The sequence below is a fragment of the Haliotis asinina genome, chromosome 6 (genome assembly GCF_037392515.1).
Source record: "Haliotis asinina isolate JCU_RB_2024 chromosome 6, JCU_Hal_asi_v2, whole genome shotgun sequence".
NCBI lineage: Eukaryota > Metazoa > Mollusca > Gastropoda > Lepetellida > Haliotidae > Haliotis > Haliotis asinina.
The window spans coordinates 16,582,114-16,604,670 of NC_090285.1; the positions used below are offsets into that span (position 1 = coordinate 16,582,114).

The window sequence follows — 22,557 nt, forward strand, 5'->3', positions numbered from 1 at the left end:
AAAATACGATATGTAAATATTCAACATGGCGACTTTCTTTGGCGAAATCTTGCCAGTCACGTCCCGTGCTGTTGACGACGATGATGACGAAGAAGATGACGTACCCGTTGCAAGGTTTTATGCCTGATTTATATAACAAGCTTAAAGTATATAACCTGCTTTCTTACATATGTTAGGCAGCCCATGATTAGTTCTCAACCAGCATGTTTCCAATGACGCACGTGATTTCTTACCGCAGTGTCACATATTTTCGTGGCACATAAGCAATGATAAATGACAAGTGTTCGTTTTCATGATCATAGGAAATGCTGCAGGTTATCAGCGCCCAACGAAAGAGTATACCGACTTCTCAAGCAGGACACAAAAAATCTGTTACTTTGTTGTTTAACGACGAACTCGGCAACAATATCTTTACCATTCGCTTTACTTGTATTCGTACGTACCATCCTTCTTAACCCGGTGTGTTGTGCAGCTTGACAAAAACTGGATTGGTGTGGAGAGCAACTGCTCTTTTCAAGTGGCTCAGGTGTATTTGAATCATCGAGATCAGATGCCCTGTCAGTTGAAAAATACTGCCATTTTCTTTTTGCTAACAGGTCTTCATCAATCACCATGATCATGATCACACCCCAACAGTTTCGCCTTTCATTTATTCTATTTTTGTTGCAATTTATTGCAATTAGCCATGTTTCAAATACATTTCAAAGGAAGTTCAGTGACTTCTGGTACTTTCATCATGCTTCCATTTCATCAATTTCATCTTCTGATTGGGGTTTGCGAATTACTTACCTGTCACACAGTCCACTTTATAAGTGCTCTCATGGTACCCAGATATTTGCAATCTCTTAATCGGTGCTTGAGTATTACATGTTCTGAGTGATGCATGTTCAAATTAGCCAACTGCACCACACTTGGGATGGCAGCATAGGTTTGTAGGCTTCATCCATCATTTAACATGTGCTGTCAGTCAAGACGTGACCACCATGTATCAATACATATTTTAGTAGTTAATAAATGAATTTTGATATGCATTATTTTCATAATTTATGGTATTGTTGAACTTTGGAACACTGTCTTGCATTCGGTTCTCAGTTCCACTATACTGTATTATGATAAAAGGTAATGTTCATCATATTTATAATCATATATTATATTATAAATGTTGATATTGTTTGATCAGTTCCTCCTTTGTACACTGGTCGTCAAAGACCAGAGAGGAAATGGAGATGACATCCATGAAGAAGTTGCCATGTGAGACCCTCATCATTGCTGTGGGTCCAGCAGCCACAGGTAGGAATTGCTGTTGTAGTCCTGCAGTAAAAACTTGGTAACTATGGTAACAGTTAGTCAGATGTTTGAAATATTCTTATGGAAACAAATAAGGTTAACACATGAAAATACATGTGTTCTTTTATTCTTTGTTTTTTGTTTTTCTTTTGTGTTTCTCAGTGAGTGAAATTCTAGAAAATTATAAAGGAACCTTCATGCGTTCCCTTATTTGTTTCTATGAATATATAATAATTCCTGGATGTTGACTAAACCTGAAAACCATTTCTCTAAAATTTCGGTGATCTGTTTTCAATTTTTTTTTATATGGTTGACAACACGAAAGTGATAACAATCAGCTAGAAGCTCGGTTTTCGTTAGGGCTGCCACAAGTTCATTATGAGTGAGTGAGTGAGTTTAGTTTTATGCTGCACTCAACAATATTCCAACTGTACGTGTGGCAGAGGTTTGCACATAATTGAGTCTGAACCAGACAGTCCTGTGAACAACAGCATGAGTGTTGATCTATACAGTTTGGATATGATGACGTGTCAAAAAAATCAGCGAACCTGACCACCTGATCCGGATAGTCGCCCCTAATGATAAGCATGGGTTACTGAAGGCCAATTCTAGATTTTCGAAGCTCTCTTAGCACTGAGATAGTCATTAGTTAATGATAATGTATGGCACTTATAGCGCTAAGAGAGCTTCGACAATCTAGGCGCAGGTCTACACGGGTTAGTACATTATAATGTGAATTTGATATGTATCCTAACCCTGTCCTGTGTGACAACCCTGTGTGACAGTCCAGGTATGCAGTACTTCAAGAACTAGTTCTACACAATACTATGTGTCAACCCAGGTGTTTAGTACTTCAATCACTAGGTCTCCACAACCCTAGGTGTCAACCCAGGTATTTAGTACTTCAATCTATAGGTCTCTACAACCCTAGGTGTCAACTCAGGTATTTAGTACTTCAATCACTAGGTCTCCACAACCCAGTGTGTCAACCCAGGTATTTAGTACTTCAATCACTAGGTCTCTACAACCCAATGTGTCAACCCAGGTATTTCGTACTTCAATCACTAGGTCTCTACAACCCAGTGTGTCAACCCAGGTATTTAGTACTTCAATCACTAGGTCTCTACAACCCTAGGTGTCAACTCAGGTATTTAGAACTTCAATCACTAGATCTCTACAACCCAATGTGTCAACAGAAGTATTTAGTACTTCAATCACTAGGTCTCTACAACCCTAGGTGTCAACTCAGGTATTTAGTACTTCAATCACTAGGTCTCCACAACCCAGTGTGTCAACCCAGGTATTTAGTACTTCAATCACTAGGTCTCTACAACCCTAGGTGTCAACTCAGGTATTTAGAACTTCAATCACTAGATCTCTACAACCCAATGTGTCAACAGAAGTATTTAGTACTTCAATCACTAGGTCTCTACAACCCAATGTGTCAACTCAGGTATTTAGTACTTCAATCACTAGGTCTCCACAACCCAGTGTGTCAACCCAGGTATTTAGTACTTCAATCACTAGGTCTCTACAACCCTAGGTGTCAACCCAGGTATTTAGTACTTCAATCACTAGGTCTCTACAACCCAATGTGTCAACTCAGGTATTTAGTACTTCAATCACTAGGTCTCCACAACCCAGTGTGTCAACCCAGGTATTTCGTACTTCAATCACTAGGTCTCTACAACCCAGTGTGTCAACCCAGGTATTTAGTACTTCAATCACTAGGTCTCTACAACCCTAGGTGTCAACTCAGGTATTTAGAACTTCAATCACTAGATCTCTACAACCCAATGTGTCAACAGAAGTATTTAGTACTTCAATCACTAGGTCTCTACAACCCTAGGTGTCAACTCAGGTATTTAGTACTTCAATCACTAGGTCTCCACAACCCAGTGTGTCAACCCAGGTATTTAGTACTTCAATCACTAGGTCTCTACAACCCTAGGTGTCAACTCAGGTATTTAGAACTTCAATCACTAGATCTCTACAACCCAATGTGTCAACAGAAGTATTTAGTACTTCAATCACTAGGTCTCTACAACCCAATGTGTCAACTCAGGTATTTAGTACTTCAATCACTAGGTCTCCACAACCCAGTGTGTCAACTCAGGTATTTAGTACTTCAATCACTAGGTCTCTACAACCCTAGGTGTCAACCCAGGTATTTAGTACTTCAATCACTAGGTCTCCACAACCCTAGGTGTCAACCCAGGTATTTAGTACTTCAATCACTAGGTCTCTACAACCCAATATGTCAACCCAGGTATTTAGTACTTCAATCACTAGGTCTCTACAACCCAATATGTCAACCCAGGTATTTAGTACTTCAATCACTAGGTCTCTACAACCCTAGGTGTCAACTCAGGTATTTAGTACTTCAATCATTAGGTCTCCACAACCCTAGGTGTCAACTCAGGTATTTAGTACTTCAATCACTAGGTCTCTACAACCCAATGTGTCAACAGAAGTATTTAGTACTTCAATCACTAGGTCTCCACAACCCAGTGTGTCAACCCAGGTATTTTGTACTTCAATCACTAGGTCTCTACAACCCTAGGTGTCAACCCAGGTATTTAGTACTTTAATCACTAGGTCTCTACAACCCAATGTGTCAACAGAAGTATTTAGTACTTCAATCACTAGATCTCTACAACCCAATATGTCAACCCAGGTATTTAGTACTTCAATCACTAGATCTCTACAACCCAATGTGTCAACAGAATTATTTAGTACTTCAATCACTAGGTCTCTACAACCCTAGGTGTCAACTCAGGTATTTAGTACTTCAATCACTAGGTCTCTACAACCCTAGGTGTCAACTCAGGTATTTAGTACTTCAATCACTAGGTCTCTACAACCCAATGTGTCAACCCAGGTATTTAGTACTTCAATCACTAGGTCTCCACAACCCAGTGTGTCAACCCAGGTATTTAGTACTTCAATCACTAGGTCTCTACAACCCAATGTGTCAACCCAGGTATTTAGTACTTCAATCACTAGATCTCTACAACCCAATGTGTCAACAGAATTATTTAGTACTTCAATCACTAGGTCTCTACAACCCTAGGTGTCAACTCAGGTATTTAGTACTTCAATCACTAGGTCTCTACAACCCTAGGTGTCAACTCAGGTATTTAGTACTTCAATCACTAGGTCTCTACAACCCAATGTGTCAACCCAGGTATTTAGTACTTCAATCACTAGGTCTCTACAACCCAATGTGTCAACAGAAGTATTTAGTACTTCAATCACTAGGTCTCTACAACCCAATGTGTCAACTCAGGTATTTAGTACTTCAATCACTAGGTCTCTACAACCCTAGGTGTCAACTCAGGTATTTAGTACTTCAATCACTAGGTCTCTACAACCCTAGGTGTCAACCCAGGTATTTAGTACTTCAATCACTAGGTCTCTACAACCCAATATGTCAACCCAGGTATTTAGTACTTCAATCACTAGGTCTCTACAACCCTAGGTGTCAACAGAAGTATTTAGTACTTCAATCACTAGGTCTCTACAACCCAATATGTCAACCCAGGTATTTAGTACTTCAATCACTAGGTCTCTACAACCCAATGTGTCAACCCAGGTATTTAGAACTTCAATCACTAGGTCTCTACAACCCAATGTGTCAACTCAGGTATTTAGTACTTCAATCACTAGGTCTCTACAACCCTAGGTGTCAACAGAAGTATTTAGTACTTCAATCACTAGGTCTCTACAACCCAATATGTCAACCCAGGTATTTAGTACTTCAATCACTAGGTCTCTACAACCCAATATGTCAACCCAGGTATTTAGTACTTCAATCACTAGGTCTCTACAACCCAATGTGTCAACCCAGGTATTTAGTACTTCAATCACTAGGTCTCTACAACCCTAGGTGTCAACTCAGGTATTTAGAACTTCAATCACTAGGTCTCTACAACCCTAGGTGTCAACTCAGGTATTTAGTACTTCAATCACTAGGTCTCCACAACCCAGTGTGTCAACCCAGGTATTTAGTACTTCAATCACTAGGTCTCTACAACCCAATGTGTCAACAGAAGTATTTAGTACTTCAATCACTAGGTCTCCACAACCCAGTGTGTCAACCCAGGTATTTAGTACTTCAATCACTAGGTCTCTACAACCCAGTGTGTCAACCCAGGTATTTAGTACTTCAATCACTAGGTCTCTACAACCCAATATGTCAACCCAGGTATTTAGTACTTCAATCACTAGGTCTCTACAACCCAATGTGTCAACAGAAGTATTTAGTACTTCAATCACTAGGTCTCCACAACCCAGTGTGTCAACCCAGGTATTTAGTACTTCAATCACTAGGTCTCCACAACCCAGTGTGTCAACTCAGGTATTTTGTACTTCAATCACTAGGTCTCCACAACCCAGTGTGTCAACCCAGGTATTTAGTACTTCAATCACTAGGTCTCTACAACCCTAGGTGTCAACTCAGGTATTTAGAACTTCAATCACTAGATCTCTACAACCCAATGTGTCAACAGAAGTATTTAGTACTTCAATCACTAGGTCTCTACAACCCAATGTGTCAACTCAGGTATTTAGTACTTCAATCACTAGGTCTCCACAACCCAGTGTGTCAACCCAGGTATTTAGTACTTCAATCACTAGGTCTCTACAACCCTAGGTGTCAACCCAGGTATTTAGTACTTCAATCACTAGGTCTCTACAACCCAATGTGTCAACTCAGGTATTTAGTACTTCAATCACTAGGTCTCCACAACCCAGTGTGTCAACCCAGGTATTTCGTACTTCAATCACTAGGTCTCTACAACCCAGTGTGTCAACCCAGGTATTTAGTACTTCAATCACTAGGTCTCTACAACCCTAGGTGTCAACTCAGGTATTTAGAACTTCAATCACTAGATCTCTACAACCCAATGTGTCAACAGAAGTATTTAGTACTTCAATCACTAGGTCTCTACAACCCTAGGTGTCAACTCAGGTATTTAGTACTTCAATCACTAGGTCTCCACAACCCAGTGTGTCAACCCAGGTATTTAGTACTTCAATCACTAGGTCTCTACAACCCTAGGTGTCAACTCAGGTATTTAGAACTTCAATCACTAGATCTCTACAACCCAATGTGTCAACAGAAGTATTTAGTACTTCAATCACTAGGTCTCTACAACCCAATGTGTCAACTCAGGTATTTAGTACTTCAATCACTAGGTCTCCACAACCCAGTGTGTCAACTCAGGTATTTAGTACTTCAATCACTAGGTCTCTACAACCCTAGGTGTCAACCCAGGTATTTAGTACTTCAATCACTAGGTCTCCACAACCCTAGGTGTCAACCCAGGTATTTAGTACTTCAATCACTAGGTCTCTACAACCCAATATGTCAACCCAGGTATTTAGTACTTCAATCACTAGGTCTCTACAACCCAATATGTCAACCCAGGTATTTAGTACTTCAATCACTAGGTCTCTACAACCCTAGGTGTCAACTCAGGTATTTAGTACTTCAATCATTAGGTCTCCACAACCCTAGGTGTCAACTCAGGTATTTAGTACTTCAATCACTAGGTCTCTACAACCCAATGTGTCAACAGAAGTATTTAGTACTTCAATCACTAGGTCTCCACAACCCAGTGTGTCAACCCAGGTATTTTGTACTTCAATCACTAGGTCTCTACAACCCTAGGTGTCAACCCAGGTATTTAGTACTTTAATCACTAGGTCTCTACAACCCAATGTGTCAACAGAAGTATTTAGTACTTCAATCACTAGATCTCTACAACCCAATATGTCAACCCAGGTATTTAGTACTTCAATCACTAGATCTCTACAACCCAATGTGTCAACAGAATTATTTAGTACTTCAATCACTAGGTCTCTACAACCCTAGGTGTCAACTCAGGTATTTAGTACTTCAATCACTAGGTCTCTACAACCCTAGGTGTCAACTCAGGTATTTAGTACTTCAATCACTAGGTCTCTACAACCCAATGTGTCAACCCAGGTATTTAGTACTTCAATCACTAGGTCTCCACAACCCAGTGTGTCAACCCAGGTATTTAGTACTTCAATCACTAGGTCTCTACAACCCAATGTGTCAACCCAGGTATTTAGTACTTCAATCACTAGATCTCTACAACCCAATGTGTCAACAGAATTATTTAGTACTTCAATCACTAGGTCTCTACAACCCTAGGTGTCAACTCAGGTATTTAGTACTTCAATCACTAGGTCTCTACAACCCTAGGTGTCAACTCAGGTATTTAGTACTTCAATCACTAGGTCTCTACAACCCAATGTGTCAACCCAGGTATTTAGTACTTCAATCACTAGGTCTCTACAACCCAATGTGTCAACAGAAGTATTTAGTACTTCAATCACTAGGTCTCTACAACCCAATGTGTCAACTCAGGTATTTAGTACTTCAATCACTAGGTCTCTACAACCCTAGGTGTCAACTCAGGTATTTAGTACTTCAATCACTAGGTCTCTACAACCCTAGGTGTCAACCCAGGTATTTAGTACTTCAATCACTAGGTCTCTACAACCCAATATGTCAACCCAGGTATTTAGTACTTCAATCACTAGGTCTCTACAACCCTAGGTGTCAACAGAAGTATTTAGTACTTCAATCACTAGGTCTCTACAACCCAATATGTCAACCCAGGTATTTAGTACTTCAATCACTAGGTCTCTACAACCCAATGTGTCAACCCAGGTATTTAGAACTTCAATCACTAGGTCTCTACAACCCAATGTGTCAACTCAGGTATTTAGTACTTCAATCACTAGGTCTCTACAACCCTAGGTGTCAACAGAAGTATTTAGTACTTCAATCACTAGGTCTCTACAACCCAATATGTCAACCCAGGTATTTAGTACTTCAATCACTAGGTCTCTACAACCCAATATGTCAACCCAGGTATTTAGTACTTCAATCACTAGGTCTCTACAACCCAATGTGTCAACCCAGGTATTTAGTACTTCAATCACTAGGTCTCTACAACCCTAGGTGTCAACTCAGGTATTTAGAACTTCAATCACTAGGTCTCTACAACCCTAGGTGTCAACTCAGGTATTTAGTACTTCAATCACTAGGTCTCCACAACCCAGTGTGTCAACCCAGGTATTTAGTACTTCAATCACTAGGTCTCTACAACCCAATGTGTCAACAGAAGTATTTAGTACTTCAATCACTAGGTCTCCACAACCCAGTGTGTCAACCCAGGTATTTAGTACTTCAATCACTAGGTCTCTACAACCCAGTGTGTCAACCCAGGTATTTAGTACTTCAATCACTAGGTCTCTACAACCCAATATGTCAACCCAGGTATTTAGTACTTCAATCACTAGGTCTCTACAACCCAATGTGTCAACAGAAGTATTTAGTACTTCAATCACTAGGTCTCCACAACCCAGTGTGTCAACCCAGGTATTTAGTACTTCAATCACTAGGTCTCCACAACCCAGTGTGTCAACTCAGGTATTTTGTACTTCAATCACTAGGTCTCCACAACCCAGTGTGTCAACCCAGGTATTTAGTACTTCAATCACTAGGTCTCTACAACCCAATGTGTCAACCCAGGTATTTAGTACTTCAATCACTAGGTCTCCACAACCCAGTGTGTCAACCCAGGTATTTAGTACTTCAATCACTAGGTCTCTACAACCCAGTGTGTCAACCCAGGTATTTAGTACTTCAATCACTAGGTCTCTACAACCCAATATGTCAACCCAGGTATTTAGTACTTCAATCACTAGGTCTCTACAACCCAATGTGTCAACAGAAGTATTTAGTACTTCAATCACTAGGTCTCCACAACCCAGTGTGTCAACGCAGGTATTTAGTACTTCAATCACTAGGTCTCTACAACCCAATATGTCAACCCAGGTATTTAGTACTTCAATCACTAGGTCTCTACAACCCAATGTGTCAACCCAGGTATTTAGTACTTCAATCACTAGGTCTCCACAACCCAGTGTGTCAACCCAGGTATTTAGTACTTCAATCACTAGGTCTCTACAACCCAGTGTGTCAACCCAGGTATTTAGTACTTCAATCACTAGGTCTCTACAACCCTAGGTGTCAACTCAGGTATTTAGTACTTCAATCACTAGGTCTCTACAACCCAATGTGTCAACTCAGGTATTTAGTACTTCAATCACTAGGTCTCCACAACCCAGTGTGTCAACCCAGGTATTTAGTACTTCAATCACTAGGTCTCTACAACCCAATGTGTCAACCGAAGTTTTCAATACTTCAAATCACTAGTTTTCCACAACCCTATATTGACCAAGGGATTCAGTACTTCCTCAACCCTGTGTGTCAATCCAGGTATTAAACACTTCAACTACTAGGTCTCCCAAACCCTGTGTGTCTAACCAGGTATTCAGTGCTTCAATCTCTAGGGTTCCACAAACCCTTTCTGTCAAAAATGGTGTTCAGTACTTCAATCTCTAGGTTTCCACAACCCTTTGTGTCAACCTAGGTATTTCAATGCTTCAACCACTAGGTCTCCACAAACCTGTGTTTCAACCCAGGCAACCCTTGAAGGTCCTGGGATGGAATAGGCCTTCAGCAACACATGCTTGCCATAAAAGGCGACTATGCTTATCGTAAGAGGCTACTAACAGGATCGGGTGGTCAGGCACGCTGACTTGGTTGACACATGTCATCAGTTCCTGATTGCACAGATCGATGCTCATGTTGTTGATCACTGGATTGTCTGGTCCTGACTCGATTATTTACAGACCGCCGCCATATAGCTGGAAAATTGCGAAGTGTGGCGTAAAAATAAACTCACTCACTATCATGAAAACAGGGTAACAAATGCAAATATTAATTCACAATGCTCTATGTTTGACATACTGAGATGAAAATAAGAAACCCCTCATGCTATTGCTTTGGTTGAATAATTTTGTTGATTAAATTTTGTAAAGCAGTCAGGGTATACAGCACAACAATGTCCCTTATAAATGAATGTTTTGACAGTATGGGTAGACTGACCCAAGTTGAACAACTTCTTTGCTTTTTGGCATGTCTAACTTTTATACATGTTTATACTACAATCGTGTAACCTTGTTTCATGGATATAAGGGGAGTGCAGTGAAAATCATATTTCAGATGCATGGTTTCATGCCTAATATTCCACTTGTAAATGAAACGTTTGATTACTGAGGCCATTTGCAATTGTCACTCTTGTGTGTGCACAAAACGAGATGTCACCTTTGTTCATGAATTACCTTGTCGGTAACTGTTTATGACAGCCCATTACAGTAAGTATTGACACCTAGGAAAGCACACGATGAGATGTGAGAAGGTTCGTGCAAACGGTATATTTTTCACTTGACATTTTGTTAAAACAAAATTTGGTATTAGTATCATTAGTGACCTTATCTCAGGGTTGGACAAATAGATTGTGGTGTATTTATGTATAATGCAATGATTTAGAAATGTTTGCCAGTGAGGCATGGCACTGTATGCTCATTCAAAGTACCGCTTCTTGACATCATACAAGACTTGATTTATGATATAACATGATAATTACCATGTTCCAGAATCAAGGTTATTCCTGAATTTAGTTTTCTGTTCTGTATAACAAAGTTCAAGTAGAAAAAATTTTCCATATGCAAATTTGTAATTATCCCTGCAACACGTTTTGTGGAGGGTATTAAAATGGGCTCTGTGTGTCTGTCCTTGCACAATTATGTTTTATGGAACAGAATTTCAAAACTATTCACTGTTTCTTCACAAAACTTGGCACAAACATGGCACCGGTGCTTTTTGGTATTTTTGGAATTCTGAATAAAATATATACTATAGCCAAAAAGTATCAAAACACCCTAAAATTTGATAGTCATATATAATTATATAATTAAACATGGTGAGGTCATGTATACTCTGTGGCAAGTGTAACTTTGTGTGTGATTAATGGGCACTTCAACCGACACGTTAGAACATGCAGTGAAGCAACTCATTCAGTATTCGCTGAGTTTGAGTAAAATGAAAAAGTGTCAAAAACAGTGAAAAACAAGAGAGCTGAAACACACCAGCACTGGGTGGGATTCAGTCACCCATGCACAATAGGCTAGTGCATGTGGAAGAGATACAGTTTTCTTGAACCCACTGCCATAGCCAGAGCTTTCAAATTCAAGTGTCAGACATGTTAAGTAGTTAACAAAAAAATCATTATATCAACCACTGGTCCAGTCTAGAGTATTATAATTATCTTTGTGTGATATTACTGTGTTAAACATCAGACAAACAGATGTGACGTTGCCATTATTGCTGTTATATACTGGACAAAAATAGCTAGGGATATGGACAAAAATAGTTAGGGATAAATTTTGAAATTATGAATGATGATCTATCTATTCAGGCATAAAAATACCAGTATCCAGTATAACTTATTTTGTTCAGTATATGTCAGTTTTTTTCTGATCTTAATTTCAGGATTCACACAAACATTTATTATGCAAGATAGATATGAAACTCTTGGTGGAGTCTTCAGCGGTCTCAAAGATCGTGATATTGTGACACTCGGTCAGCAGTCAGCTACGGACAAAACATGCTTCCTGTATAGATCCCTTGACTGTCCTGGGGTGGTTGTGTGTCAGTGTAAAACTGATGTAGCACAGGAACAGTGTTTCTCCTGGGTGCAAGAGGTAGGAGGAGGATGATGATGATGATGATGATGATGATGATGATGATGATGAGTTTAGTTTCACATGACACTCAAGAGATATTCCACCTTTATGGCGCGGTTTTGTTACTGAGTCAGGACCAGACAATCCAGTGATTGATCTATGCAGTGGAGATCCAGATTGGCGAGTCTGACCACCTGATCCCATTAGTCCCCTTTTACAAAAGGCATGGGTTACTTAAAATCAATTCTATCTCAGACAATGATGATGATGTTGATGATGATGATGATGATGATGATGATGTATTGTAAGTTGATGATGGTGATGATTAATTGATTCTAATCTTCAGATAGTATTGATATTACAAAAACAGCTGGAGTTTTTTAGTGGTTTAATTTGAAATATGCATTAAAAAGCAATGGAAAGCGTGAAAGAGTATATGCATAGGAAGTGTCTTTAGTGTTTCATTATTTACTTCTGTGTTGGTATTCTCAGTTCTTGATATTACTTATTTGCAGTAGTCAAAGAATATATCTAACTCACACACTCATAGTTAGGGTTTTCTTTCCAGGTTCTAAGTAGTTTTGAGCTGTCCAGTTGTTATGTGGCTGTGCTGTGCTCTCAGATGACCAGCGAATATAAAAGTGACATTCCAATATCAGAACTCACAACCCCGTTTTTGCGAGGGTTGAAGACAGCACATTACCCAGCATCCCCTGCATGTGCAATCCTGGAGCAGCCGAGCATGCTGACGGGACTTCCAGCTCAAGGTGAGTTTGATAAATCCATTTGTCTGTCTCGTATTTGATTGGACGGTCGATGTAGAGATTTCATGCAAAAAGAAGTAGTTAACTCAACTTACGATATAACTCACCCATGGAAGATATAGCGATGTAATATATTTACAGCAATCTTACACGTGTGTAATACCACTAGATATATAACATGATGATCATAATGATGTCACAATGATAATAACTCTGTCACAATGATAATACCTCTGTCACAGTGATAATACCTGTCATAGTGATAATACCTCTCTCACAATGGCATTAGACGCTGCTTGACGTGACCCTAAACAGTAGCTGTTGTCTGATTGGTTAAGTCTGTCAGGCTGTCTCAAGTTTGATTGGACGGTCATAGGTCACTCAAAGGTTACCTGACATGACCTCCTACTAGGGTTTGTTAGACTCAGTAGAGGAGTGTAGTGAATAATACTGAGACTAAGTTTAATTAGACTGGTGCATGTTCCTGTGTGTTTGCCTCCCAGTGAATGTAAATGTATCATATGTATCATGTATCACAGTGATGAGCTACTGTGAGGTGCACAAGGTGAAGGCAGTTGTCTACATCAGCTATACTGACTCTATCTTCCTCGACCTGCCCACAATGAAGATGTTTAAACCTCTGCTTAAAGCTACACCTCTCAAGAACATTGTCAAGGTGAGTTGAGTATTTATCAGAGTAAATTTAAGGCAACATCTCTCAATAACACTGTCAAGCTGAGTTGAGCGCAATGTATTTGTCAAAGTGAATTTACGGTTGCACATCTCAAGAACATTGTCAAGGTGAGTTGAGTATTTGTCAAAGTAAATTTAAGGCTGCACCTCTCAGTGTCCCTCACCCACAATTGCAGAATGCTTGTCTGAACAAGAAGTATCCAGGGCCTCCTTTCACAAAGCACTAAGGTGATTGTAAATCATGAAGGTAACCATAGAGCAGTGTTAAAGAATGGGAGTTAATGTAAACCTTAGCAAAAGTTGCCCCCGCATCATCTTGGTCACAGTATTAGTTGGTGCCTTTTTCATTTGCACAATATCAGGATTGTGTTCCGTTATTGCATGCATGAGTTTTCTTGGAGGGTTTACAATAACAACTAAGCCCCGATTATCTATCAGCATATTGTGAGCGATAAGCAGCACTAGTAACATTGAACTACTGCTCAGTGTTATGCTTTCAACTACTAGATCACTCAGTTCTGGATCCTCTTGGGAGATAAACATCATGTGTTCGCCAATTTCTGGGTGTTATTGAGTATTTGAAGCACAGGCATCAGCCGGAGGTTTCAAATGAAATATTCCCGGGCTTCAAATACTCAATAAGACCCGGAAATTGGCCAACACATGTTTATCGACATTGTAAACAAAAAAGTAAACCAGAGGGTTTTACTGTCTGCACTCGTTTACTCTGAGTATGGGTATAGCAGTGAAGTGTCATCAGGTGGCCGTTTCAGCTTGTTTCTGTGGTAGCATCTAGAGCTGCTCATCAGTGACGTTATTCTGACTTTACGTCACTATGTGATTTGAATGACGTCACCACTGTTGATGACAACAACAAAACAATTGTTTGCAATGTTTCTACATGTCAATACACAGCGAATAGTCTTGCAGTTTCTGGGAATCAAATACCACTTGATCATGTTTTTCAACCAATCAGATTACAGAACACAGTGACTTTTGGTTTACAATTGTATATAAACAGTGTCAATCCCATATCTTTCAGAGCAATCCTCAAGGCGACAAGATGCTGTTGAAGATCGTTGACCAACATACAAGTCAAAACACTTTGTACTTGTAGTGATTTGCTTTGAGTATGACCCCTTTGTGGACACTTCTATTGAAGGCAAATAAGATGAAGACTGTGGACCTATTGGAGCTTTCCATGGAAAAACAATCAATGATTGCATCAGTTTTTGCATAGTCTTTGATATCTCTGCTGGCGAGAGGGTAGTTGAGCGGTCTGTCTTGTCACAGGAAGGGCATGAGTGTGAGACCATGTGGTACATGGGTAAAACCCATTCATGCTGTGCCAACATTATGACACTGCTGGAATAGTGCTGAAAAAAATGTTAAACTGGGAGGGAATAACCCAGAGTTATCCGCCTTGACTAAAAGCAGAGGGGTGGCACACTGGTTCAAGTGCTTGCCTTTCAAAACAAACTCCTGAGTTCAATTCCCATCGTGAAAACTTTCAAGCACTGGACTCTGCATATGACCTCCCTTTAATTTTGTGAATAAGTTTTGTAACATGAAGTTAGCAGGAGACATTGAGGATACTTCAAGTGTTCCCAGTATTCAGTGTGGATGTCTATCGCCCAATTACAGTCCTTTGTTTGTATAATCACTGAAAGCAGTATTCCAGCTGTGTGATGTTTGTCTGTTAATCATAAGCCCGGGCCAGACAAACCACTGACTGACATCATGAACCACAAACAGGAACCATCTATCAATGCACTGGTGGAAGGGGACTTATGTTTGCCCCAGAATGTCTATAAGTGATGATTACACAGATGCTATTGATAACCAATGAATTATACTACAGTCTGCTAACTGTAAAAGGGATGCCAATGAGTGCTCTGACCAACAAATGCAGAGATTACAAAACGATGGTGATCCCATATTGAACAGAGCATTGGGCGATCTTTCTCACAAAATATTACCAAATTTTGGACTGACCTTGAGATGGTACACATTTCTATTAGTGCATTAGCCAGCTGTTGAAATGTAGGTGATCCAAGAATGTGACATGATAGTCCATGATTACGATCCAGGCGTCTGTTTCTTTCAGCTGACGTCTGCTTCATTCAAATCAAGACATGATGTTGATTATAGTTGTGAAACTGACATGTTTATTTTGATAGATGACAAAGAATTCTGTACAGAGTGAGAGTTACCGACAATGCTGTACACAGTACAAACATGATACATGTATTGATGTAAATAAACAAGACATACACAACCTCGTGTGGTTTTGTGGATATCCATGATCACAAACAGTCCTGGTTGCCTGGAGGTAAAGAATGGTTTCAACCACGCATAATCATCAAAGAGTGCTATGGAACAGTATTCCACAGTTAATCCCCAAACTACAGAAATGAAGACATTTTCTTAGGTAATCAACCGAACTTGAAATTTTGATGAAATTGAATGAACAGAAAATACAAATGTCACACAGTTTGTGTCAGGATATATAAAATCTAAACTGAACACTGATTGATATTGGCACAACTGAGTGAGTGAGTTTAGTAGTTTTACTCCGCTGTAAGCAATATTTCAGCAATAAGACCGGATGACCAGAAATGGGCTTCAAACAACGTATCCATGTGGGGATTTGAACCTGGGCATTTGCCACGATTGTAAGAAAACTGCTGAGTGTCAGACTGCAGATTGCACAAAGTCCTAATAAGATGTATTGATACAGTTTTGTATTACAAGAAGAGGCACACAATATGATGCGTCGACCAACATCTCTAGTACAGTGATACATTAAATTACAAGTTTTATTCATGTAAAACCATGAAGAATGCCTGGGTTCAAAAGTTTTTTCAAAAGCCTCTTACCACAGGGCAAGTGATTTAAGAAAGATAACTCTACTTCATTATCATTGTGTAAACGAAAAGCTACATTTTAAGTGGACATGAAACCAAGTTTATTTGAAGTTTGAAACCATAAGCAGAAATTATCCAGTAGCCATTGGACAAGTAAGAAACCATTATCTGATTGCCCAAAATGAAAACTGAATTGCGTCGGGCGATGGGATTTTTTAACCCCTGCAATTTCAGAAACTGTTCAAGAACTAGCTTATGCACATTCTCCAGTACCTTGCGTCTGGCAGAATCTTAACTGTTCCTGTAACTTTATGTGTTCTCCCCTTTATCATCTCTGAGATTTAAAAAGAAATAATTCAAGGTTGTGATACACTACTGCAATGGGATGTGGATTTTAGTGCACCCATATTACTGGGACACATGCAACCTCATCTAAAATCTCATATCACATTTCATCTCAGCTGTTTAACAAAGTGGTACTAAGAGTATTATAAATTCTGACTCAGTGTAATGGAGTTGGAATCATCTTAGCACAAAATACATGTTCCATTAACACGCACCTGAAACTTAACTTCATGATTTCAGGGGCAGTGCGGTAGCCCAGTGGTTAAAGCTTTCCCTTGTCATGCCAATAAACATTAGTTTGATTCCCCTTGTGGGTACAAAATGTGAAGCCCATTCCTGGTGTCCCCTATCATGGAATATTGCTAAAAGCGGAGAAAAACATTGTCAATGTTGATTATTGGCATGGCCAATAATCTAGGCCACTAGTTTTCATTAGTCCCGCTGTCATGGATAACATACAAATGGTGGGTCTTGTAATGATCCCATCATTATGACTTTTCACCACAACACTTGGTGTCTTTGTGAACAACTGCCTCTGTGGTTAGTATGTCCGCCCAGAGAGCAGAAGGTTGCGGGTTCAACCTCCGGCCATGTCATACCAAAAAATATGGTACTTGTTGGTCCCTGGCGCTCGGCATTAATGGGTACAACAAGGACTGGTTTACTCAGAGTCAGTATAATGTGTCTGAGCTAGCACTACAGAACCAGCTAAAGTCTGGGCTAGTACAATCAGCCACACATACACCCACATGCACGTAGTGTGAGTGAAATATTCTTAGTGCGCGCTAAGTCCCATTTCGCCTCATCTCACCCCTCTTTGTGAACATGGGCCATTCCAACAGCAGATCCTGGAGCTATGAGCTGAAGTCTGTCAGTTATAATCAACTTAGTTCCTTTAGGAGTCAGTGAATGAGTGAGTTTAGTTTTACGCCACTTTTAGCAATATTCCACCAATATCACAGTAGGGGACACCAGAAACTGGCCTCACACCTGGGTCTTCAGGTGAATGTTGTAACCATGTGGCTACCCTACAACAATGGTTACAACATCATGTCTGTGGCTACTGCAGTAGCACTGACCTTGTACACTGATTTGGTTTGATGCGGAAGGTGAAATAAAATGAAGGGTAATAAAGTAATACATTTTAGAAGCAAATTATGCTAAATACAATGTTATCAGTTAGGGAGAAAGTCCTTTTTGATCTGTAATTCACAAAAACAATCTCACAATATAATTTTGACTTTTACCATCTCTCTTCAAGAAGCATTTCATTCAGTTTCACATGATGCACACGTCTTCCACATAAAACTGCAAATAGTATTGCAAGACTAATTCTCATTAGATGAAGAGTCTTCCAGTCCAATCCAATTCTATGAAGTGGCCCCAGAGAAATATTTAAACAGGTGCCTACTGATACTTAACATACAACACTCACACAAACTAGATTCTGAATTTTTAAAATAATTTCAGAGGGATCACTATTGCATGATAATAGATTTACTGGCAAACAAAGATAAGTTGGACTGTTGCAAAGAATGCATTTACAAGATGTAGGTGGTGCACTGCAGTGAGCAAACCCAATTGGTTTGTGAAAGGGAGAACAGATGAAGGCTAGTGCACATGACAATAAAATTGATTCCATGCATAGCAGCACACGCCTTGCTCATAAGACTCTCACATAATCAGTGTAGCAAGTCGGTGATATTTAACCTGGGCTCCTTAGCTCACAAAGGCAAGTGTCAGTGGGCAGCGCTAATACATGCTAAAAGGGGTCAGTTGTCAGGGCGATGCTCAACTTATCCTTGTTTGCCAGTTTTTGAAACCATTTAGCCTCCATTTCATTATTCAACTGGATCAAAAAGCCAGTATAACAGAAATGGATAGAAATAGTTGAAATTTGCTACCATTTACCATAGCTTCATCTTTAATGGATGGGGAACATACTAATGTGCCTTCCATAAAACAAATGAGGTTGACATTGCACATAGCTCACAAAAAAGAAACTGAAATTTGGATAGAGTCTCAGAAATCTGGATAGGGTATACTGTGATATGTAGTAAAAGTTAAGGTCTTTTACGCACAATGAGATCAAACAACACTGTTTTTATGATCACATGTCAATCTAAATGCCCAATTCATTTTGTTTTTGTTGATTAATTTAACATTTAGCCACAAAATCAAAGCAGGATGAAACAGTAACAACTACTTCTGACAAGAAAAAAGCAGAAAATGACACTTGTCCCTCTCACATATTCCATAGATTATTGACATTTTTACACCACGTCAAATGCAAGACACAAGAAGCTCCGCTCTCAAAACATGCTCCATTCACCAGGACTTGAAAATAATGGTATTTATACACATGATAAGTTTGATATAACTTCTCTAAGTGTTTTCAGAAATAACAAGTGAACATTTCAAAATGACTACACATAAGAATGTCCATATAATTCTAAACTTTGTAGAAATAGTGATAATATAGCTTTCACAAGGAAAGAAAACTCTTCCTCCTAAATCATAACACGGATAGTAATATAGCTAATGTTTTTAACAAATTATTAGAATGGAACAAGACATTACTTAGTCCAGTTATTAGAAATTATTTTTCACAAAGCAAGTTTCGGATGAACTCATTCTGCAGACAATATCTTTGATTATTATGTTTCAAATACCAAAATTTCAAGGCTAACAGAACACACAGTCTCCAGATATAGAGAGGATGAACACTGCTTTCACACTTCAACAGGAACGACAGTCTCTGATCAGTCAGATTTACTTTTGTCATCCAAGGCCTTTAACCTCTCCAGCAATGGAGGATGAGAGTAGTGCCACGTTGAGAACAGCCAGTCAGAAACAGGGAAACCAAGATTGTCCTTATTGAGCTTGACGAGGGCTGACTTGAGGGCTGTGGCCCGCTGTAGGGTTTTTGCGAACGCATCTGCCTGGAACTCAAATGTTCTGCTCAGCATTGTCATAAGGAACGATAAAATCTGGAACATAAAAAGTACATATTAATGTGTTGGTCAGATGGAAAGCAATTTCTCTTCGACATTGTTATCTTCCCTGTTTCCATGACAACATGGAAACAACAAAGCATGAAGTGTTATATTTACTATAGTATACATAAAAAGGATTTGTTAATATAATGTGTAAAAGTAACCTTTAAATACTATTTTTTGATGCCTTACATCCAACCACCTCACAAAACATAGGGATGGTGGGGGTAGCCTAGTGGTTAAAGTGTTTGCTTGTCATGCCAAAGACTCAAGTTTGATTCCCCACATGGGTAAACTGTAAACTGAAAACGTACCACTGAAACAGCTCTCCACTTTTTTACAATACCCAGCTCTGCCATTTTGTAACGTGGTGCAATTTTACCTTGACTATGCCAGGATTAGAATCCCAGGCTGGTGGATCATGATATTTTTGTGGATTTCACTGAACCGATAACTTGATTTAATCCGTTCTAATTAAGATTCAATATTCCAGCTGTTCAGTGTGATTTTGCCAGAGATAACATGACTAACACATTACAGACCTCTTTATAAAACTAGTGTATTACCTCATTATAAGGAGAGAAGATGAACTGGAAGATGATGAACAGTCCGATGAGCTTTGGTTGTGTGTTGAAGCCGAACGCTATAAACAGGTCCTTCCGGTTGATGAGCATGGCAAACACCATGAAACACAGGAACATGTTCACCTGTAACCATGGCAACCACAGACAGAGTGGCACTTTAGTAATGGGTCCATAACAAATTTAAACAATGTCTCTCATAGGATATTAAAGTGAGCGAGTGAGTTTAGTTTTACGCAGCACTGAGCAATGTTACAGTTATATGGTGGCGGTCTGTAAATAATCAAAGTCTGGACCAGACAATCCAGTCATCAACAGCAAGAGCATCGATCTGTGCAATTGGGAACCGATGACATGTGTCAACCAAGTCAGCGTGCCTGACCACCCGATCCTGTTAGTCGCCTCTTACAATAAGCATAGTCGCCTTTTATGGCAAGCATGGGTTACTGAAGGCCTGCTCTACCCCAGGACATATAGGATATTAAAACATGATAAGCACATTGATGTTGGGGTTCAAAATAACAATTTTAGTTTTTGTCTAACGTAATATCTCCTCATATTATTGGTCATACAAATTTATACTATGGATTAAACATGGTCAGCAATAGTGCACAAAGATAGTTCTCTGCATAGAAATCCGGAATGGAAACACCAATTAAAATAGTTGACAGTGAAATATGATCAGATACATTGCTATAACAAGACTACATGCTTTGTACAGCTGGGTGTGGAGTCATCCTGCCTCTTTGGTCATGTGGACAAGGCCGTGGTTCAAATTCCAAGTGGGACTAAGATATTTTATGGCCACTGCACTGGCAGCCAATGTGGGTCTGAGCATGTTCTTATGAAATTTGAGCAAGAGTAGCCTTGTTTGTGAACCAGGATGTGCCTTCTGTTGACAGGGGGAGATGTTACCTTTTCAGTTTGTTGCCAGGGTTAGTCTCTTTGGTCATGTGGGGGCGCCTATGCAGCAGCCATAATATTTCAGTGTATTTCTGGGATTTGAACCACAGACCTTCTGAGAAGGTAATGATGTCATCTATGGGATGACTCCACAATGGCTACACTAGGCATGATCAGTCCTGTAGTTCAAATTATATGCTTCAAATTATCCCTCTGACTAGACTTGAACACATGAAAGACTTACCTGTGATATGATAAGATTTTTCAGGTTATGGCTGAGTTTCCAGTGGCCAAGCTCATGAGACAGAACAGCTAATACTTCCTCATCATTACAGCCCTGCTTCCTCTTCTCCTTCTTCTCTGTCTCCTCATTCTTCTCCTCCTCTGCCGCTGATTCCTCCTTGGTCTGGCAAAACACAAGATATGTACATGTAAATACAAGGCATTATCAAGGAATACAGAGTTGATACAAGGTACTATCCAGATGTAGACAGTGTTAATACAAGGTTCTATCCAGATGTAGACAGTGTTAATACAAGGTACTATCCAGATAAAGACAGTGTTAATACAAGGTACTATCCAGATGAAGACAGTGTTAATACAAGGTACTATCCAGATGTAGACAGTGTTAATACAAGGTACTATCCAGATGTAGACAGTGTTAATACAAGGTACTATCCAGATGTAGACAATGTTAATACAAGGTACTATCCAGATGAAGACAGTGTTAATACAAGGTACTATCCAGATGTAGACAGTGTTAATACAAGGTACTATCCAGATGTAGACAGTGTTAATACAAGGTACTATCCAGATGAGGACAGTGTTAATATAAGGTACTATCCAGATGTAGACAATGTTAATACAAGGTACTATCTAGATGTACACAGTTTAAATACAAGATACTATCTAGATGTACACAGTGTAAATACAAGGTACTAACTAAATGTACAGTGTAAATACAATGTGTTATCAAGATGTACATAGTCTAAATACAAAGTACTGTCAAGATAAGGTACTTTCCAGATGTAGACAGTGTAAATACAAGGTACCATATAGATGTAGACAGCATTAATACAAGGTACTATCCAGATGTACACAGTTTAAACACAAGATACTATCTGGATGTGAACAGTCTCCTGATATAATAGTGTAAAGACCTCATATGTACATAGTGCAAAAACAAGGTATACAAAACACTGCTGAAACAATCTCTCACCTCGGCATCCCCTGCAGCTGAATCTTCTTCCTTTTTCCTTTCTTCCTCCTGTCTCTTCTCTTCTTCTTTCCTTCTCTCTTCCTCAGACTTGTAACCTTCTAGGAGGGTGTCGAACAATACGATACGCTTGTTCTTGAAGAACCCGTAAAAGTAGGCATTACTGTGAGAGGAACGCTTGGAGCCTGCAGAATTACAGGATGGTTCATCATAAAATTTTAATCTTTAATTATTTACTTAATATGTAAAACTGGCATTTGTATTATAATT

At 39.4% G+C, this 22,557-nt stretch overlaps 2 protein-coding genes across 2 annotated transcripts in view; one reads left to right on the top strand and one right to left on the bottom strand.

Moving 5' to 3' along the window:
- LOC137286508 (proteasome assembly chaperone 1-like) lies at positions 1-15,657 on the top strand. The gene is made up of 6 exons (XM_067818422.1): positions 1-114; positions 1,181-1,290; positions 11,729-11,940; positions 12,491-12,689; positions 13,226-13,362; positions 14,422-15,657. The coding sequence occupies exons 1-6, from the start codon at positions 26-28 to the stop codon at positions 14,494-14,496; spliced, it is 822 nt and encodes a 273-aa protein (XP_067674523.1). The 5' UTR covers positions 1-25; the 3' UTR covers positions 14,497-15,657.
- The window catches only part of LOC137286505 (CAAX prenyl protease 1 homolog), a 15,027-nt gene continuing 8,091 nt past the window's right edge, over positions 15,622-22,557 (bottom strand). The window contains exons 7-10 of the mRNA XM_067818419.1: positions 22,291-22,472; positions 21,316-21,477; positions 20,154-20,294; positions 15,622-19,581 (exon numbers count right to left, since the gene is read on the bottom strand). Coding sequence (XP_067674520.1) covers positions 19,354-19,581; positions 20,154-20,294; positions 21,316-21,477; positions 22,291-22,472 — 713 coding nt within the window. The 3' untranslated portion in view covers positions 15,622-19,353. The remainder of the gene's footprint in view (positions 19,582-20,153; positions 20,295-21,315; positions 21,478-22,290; positions 22,473-22,557) is intronic.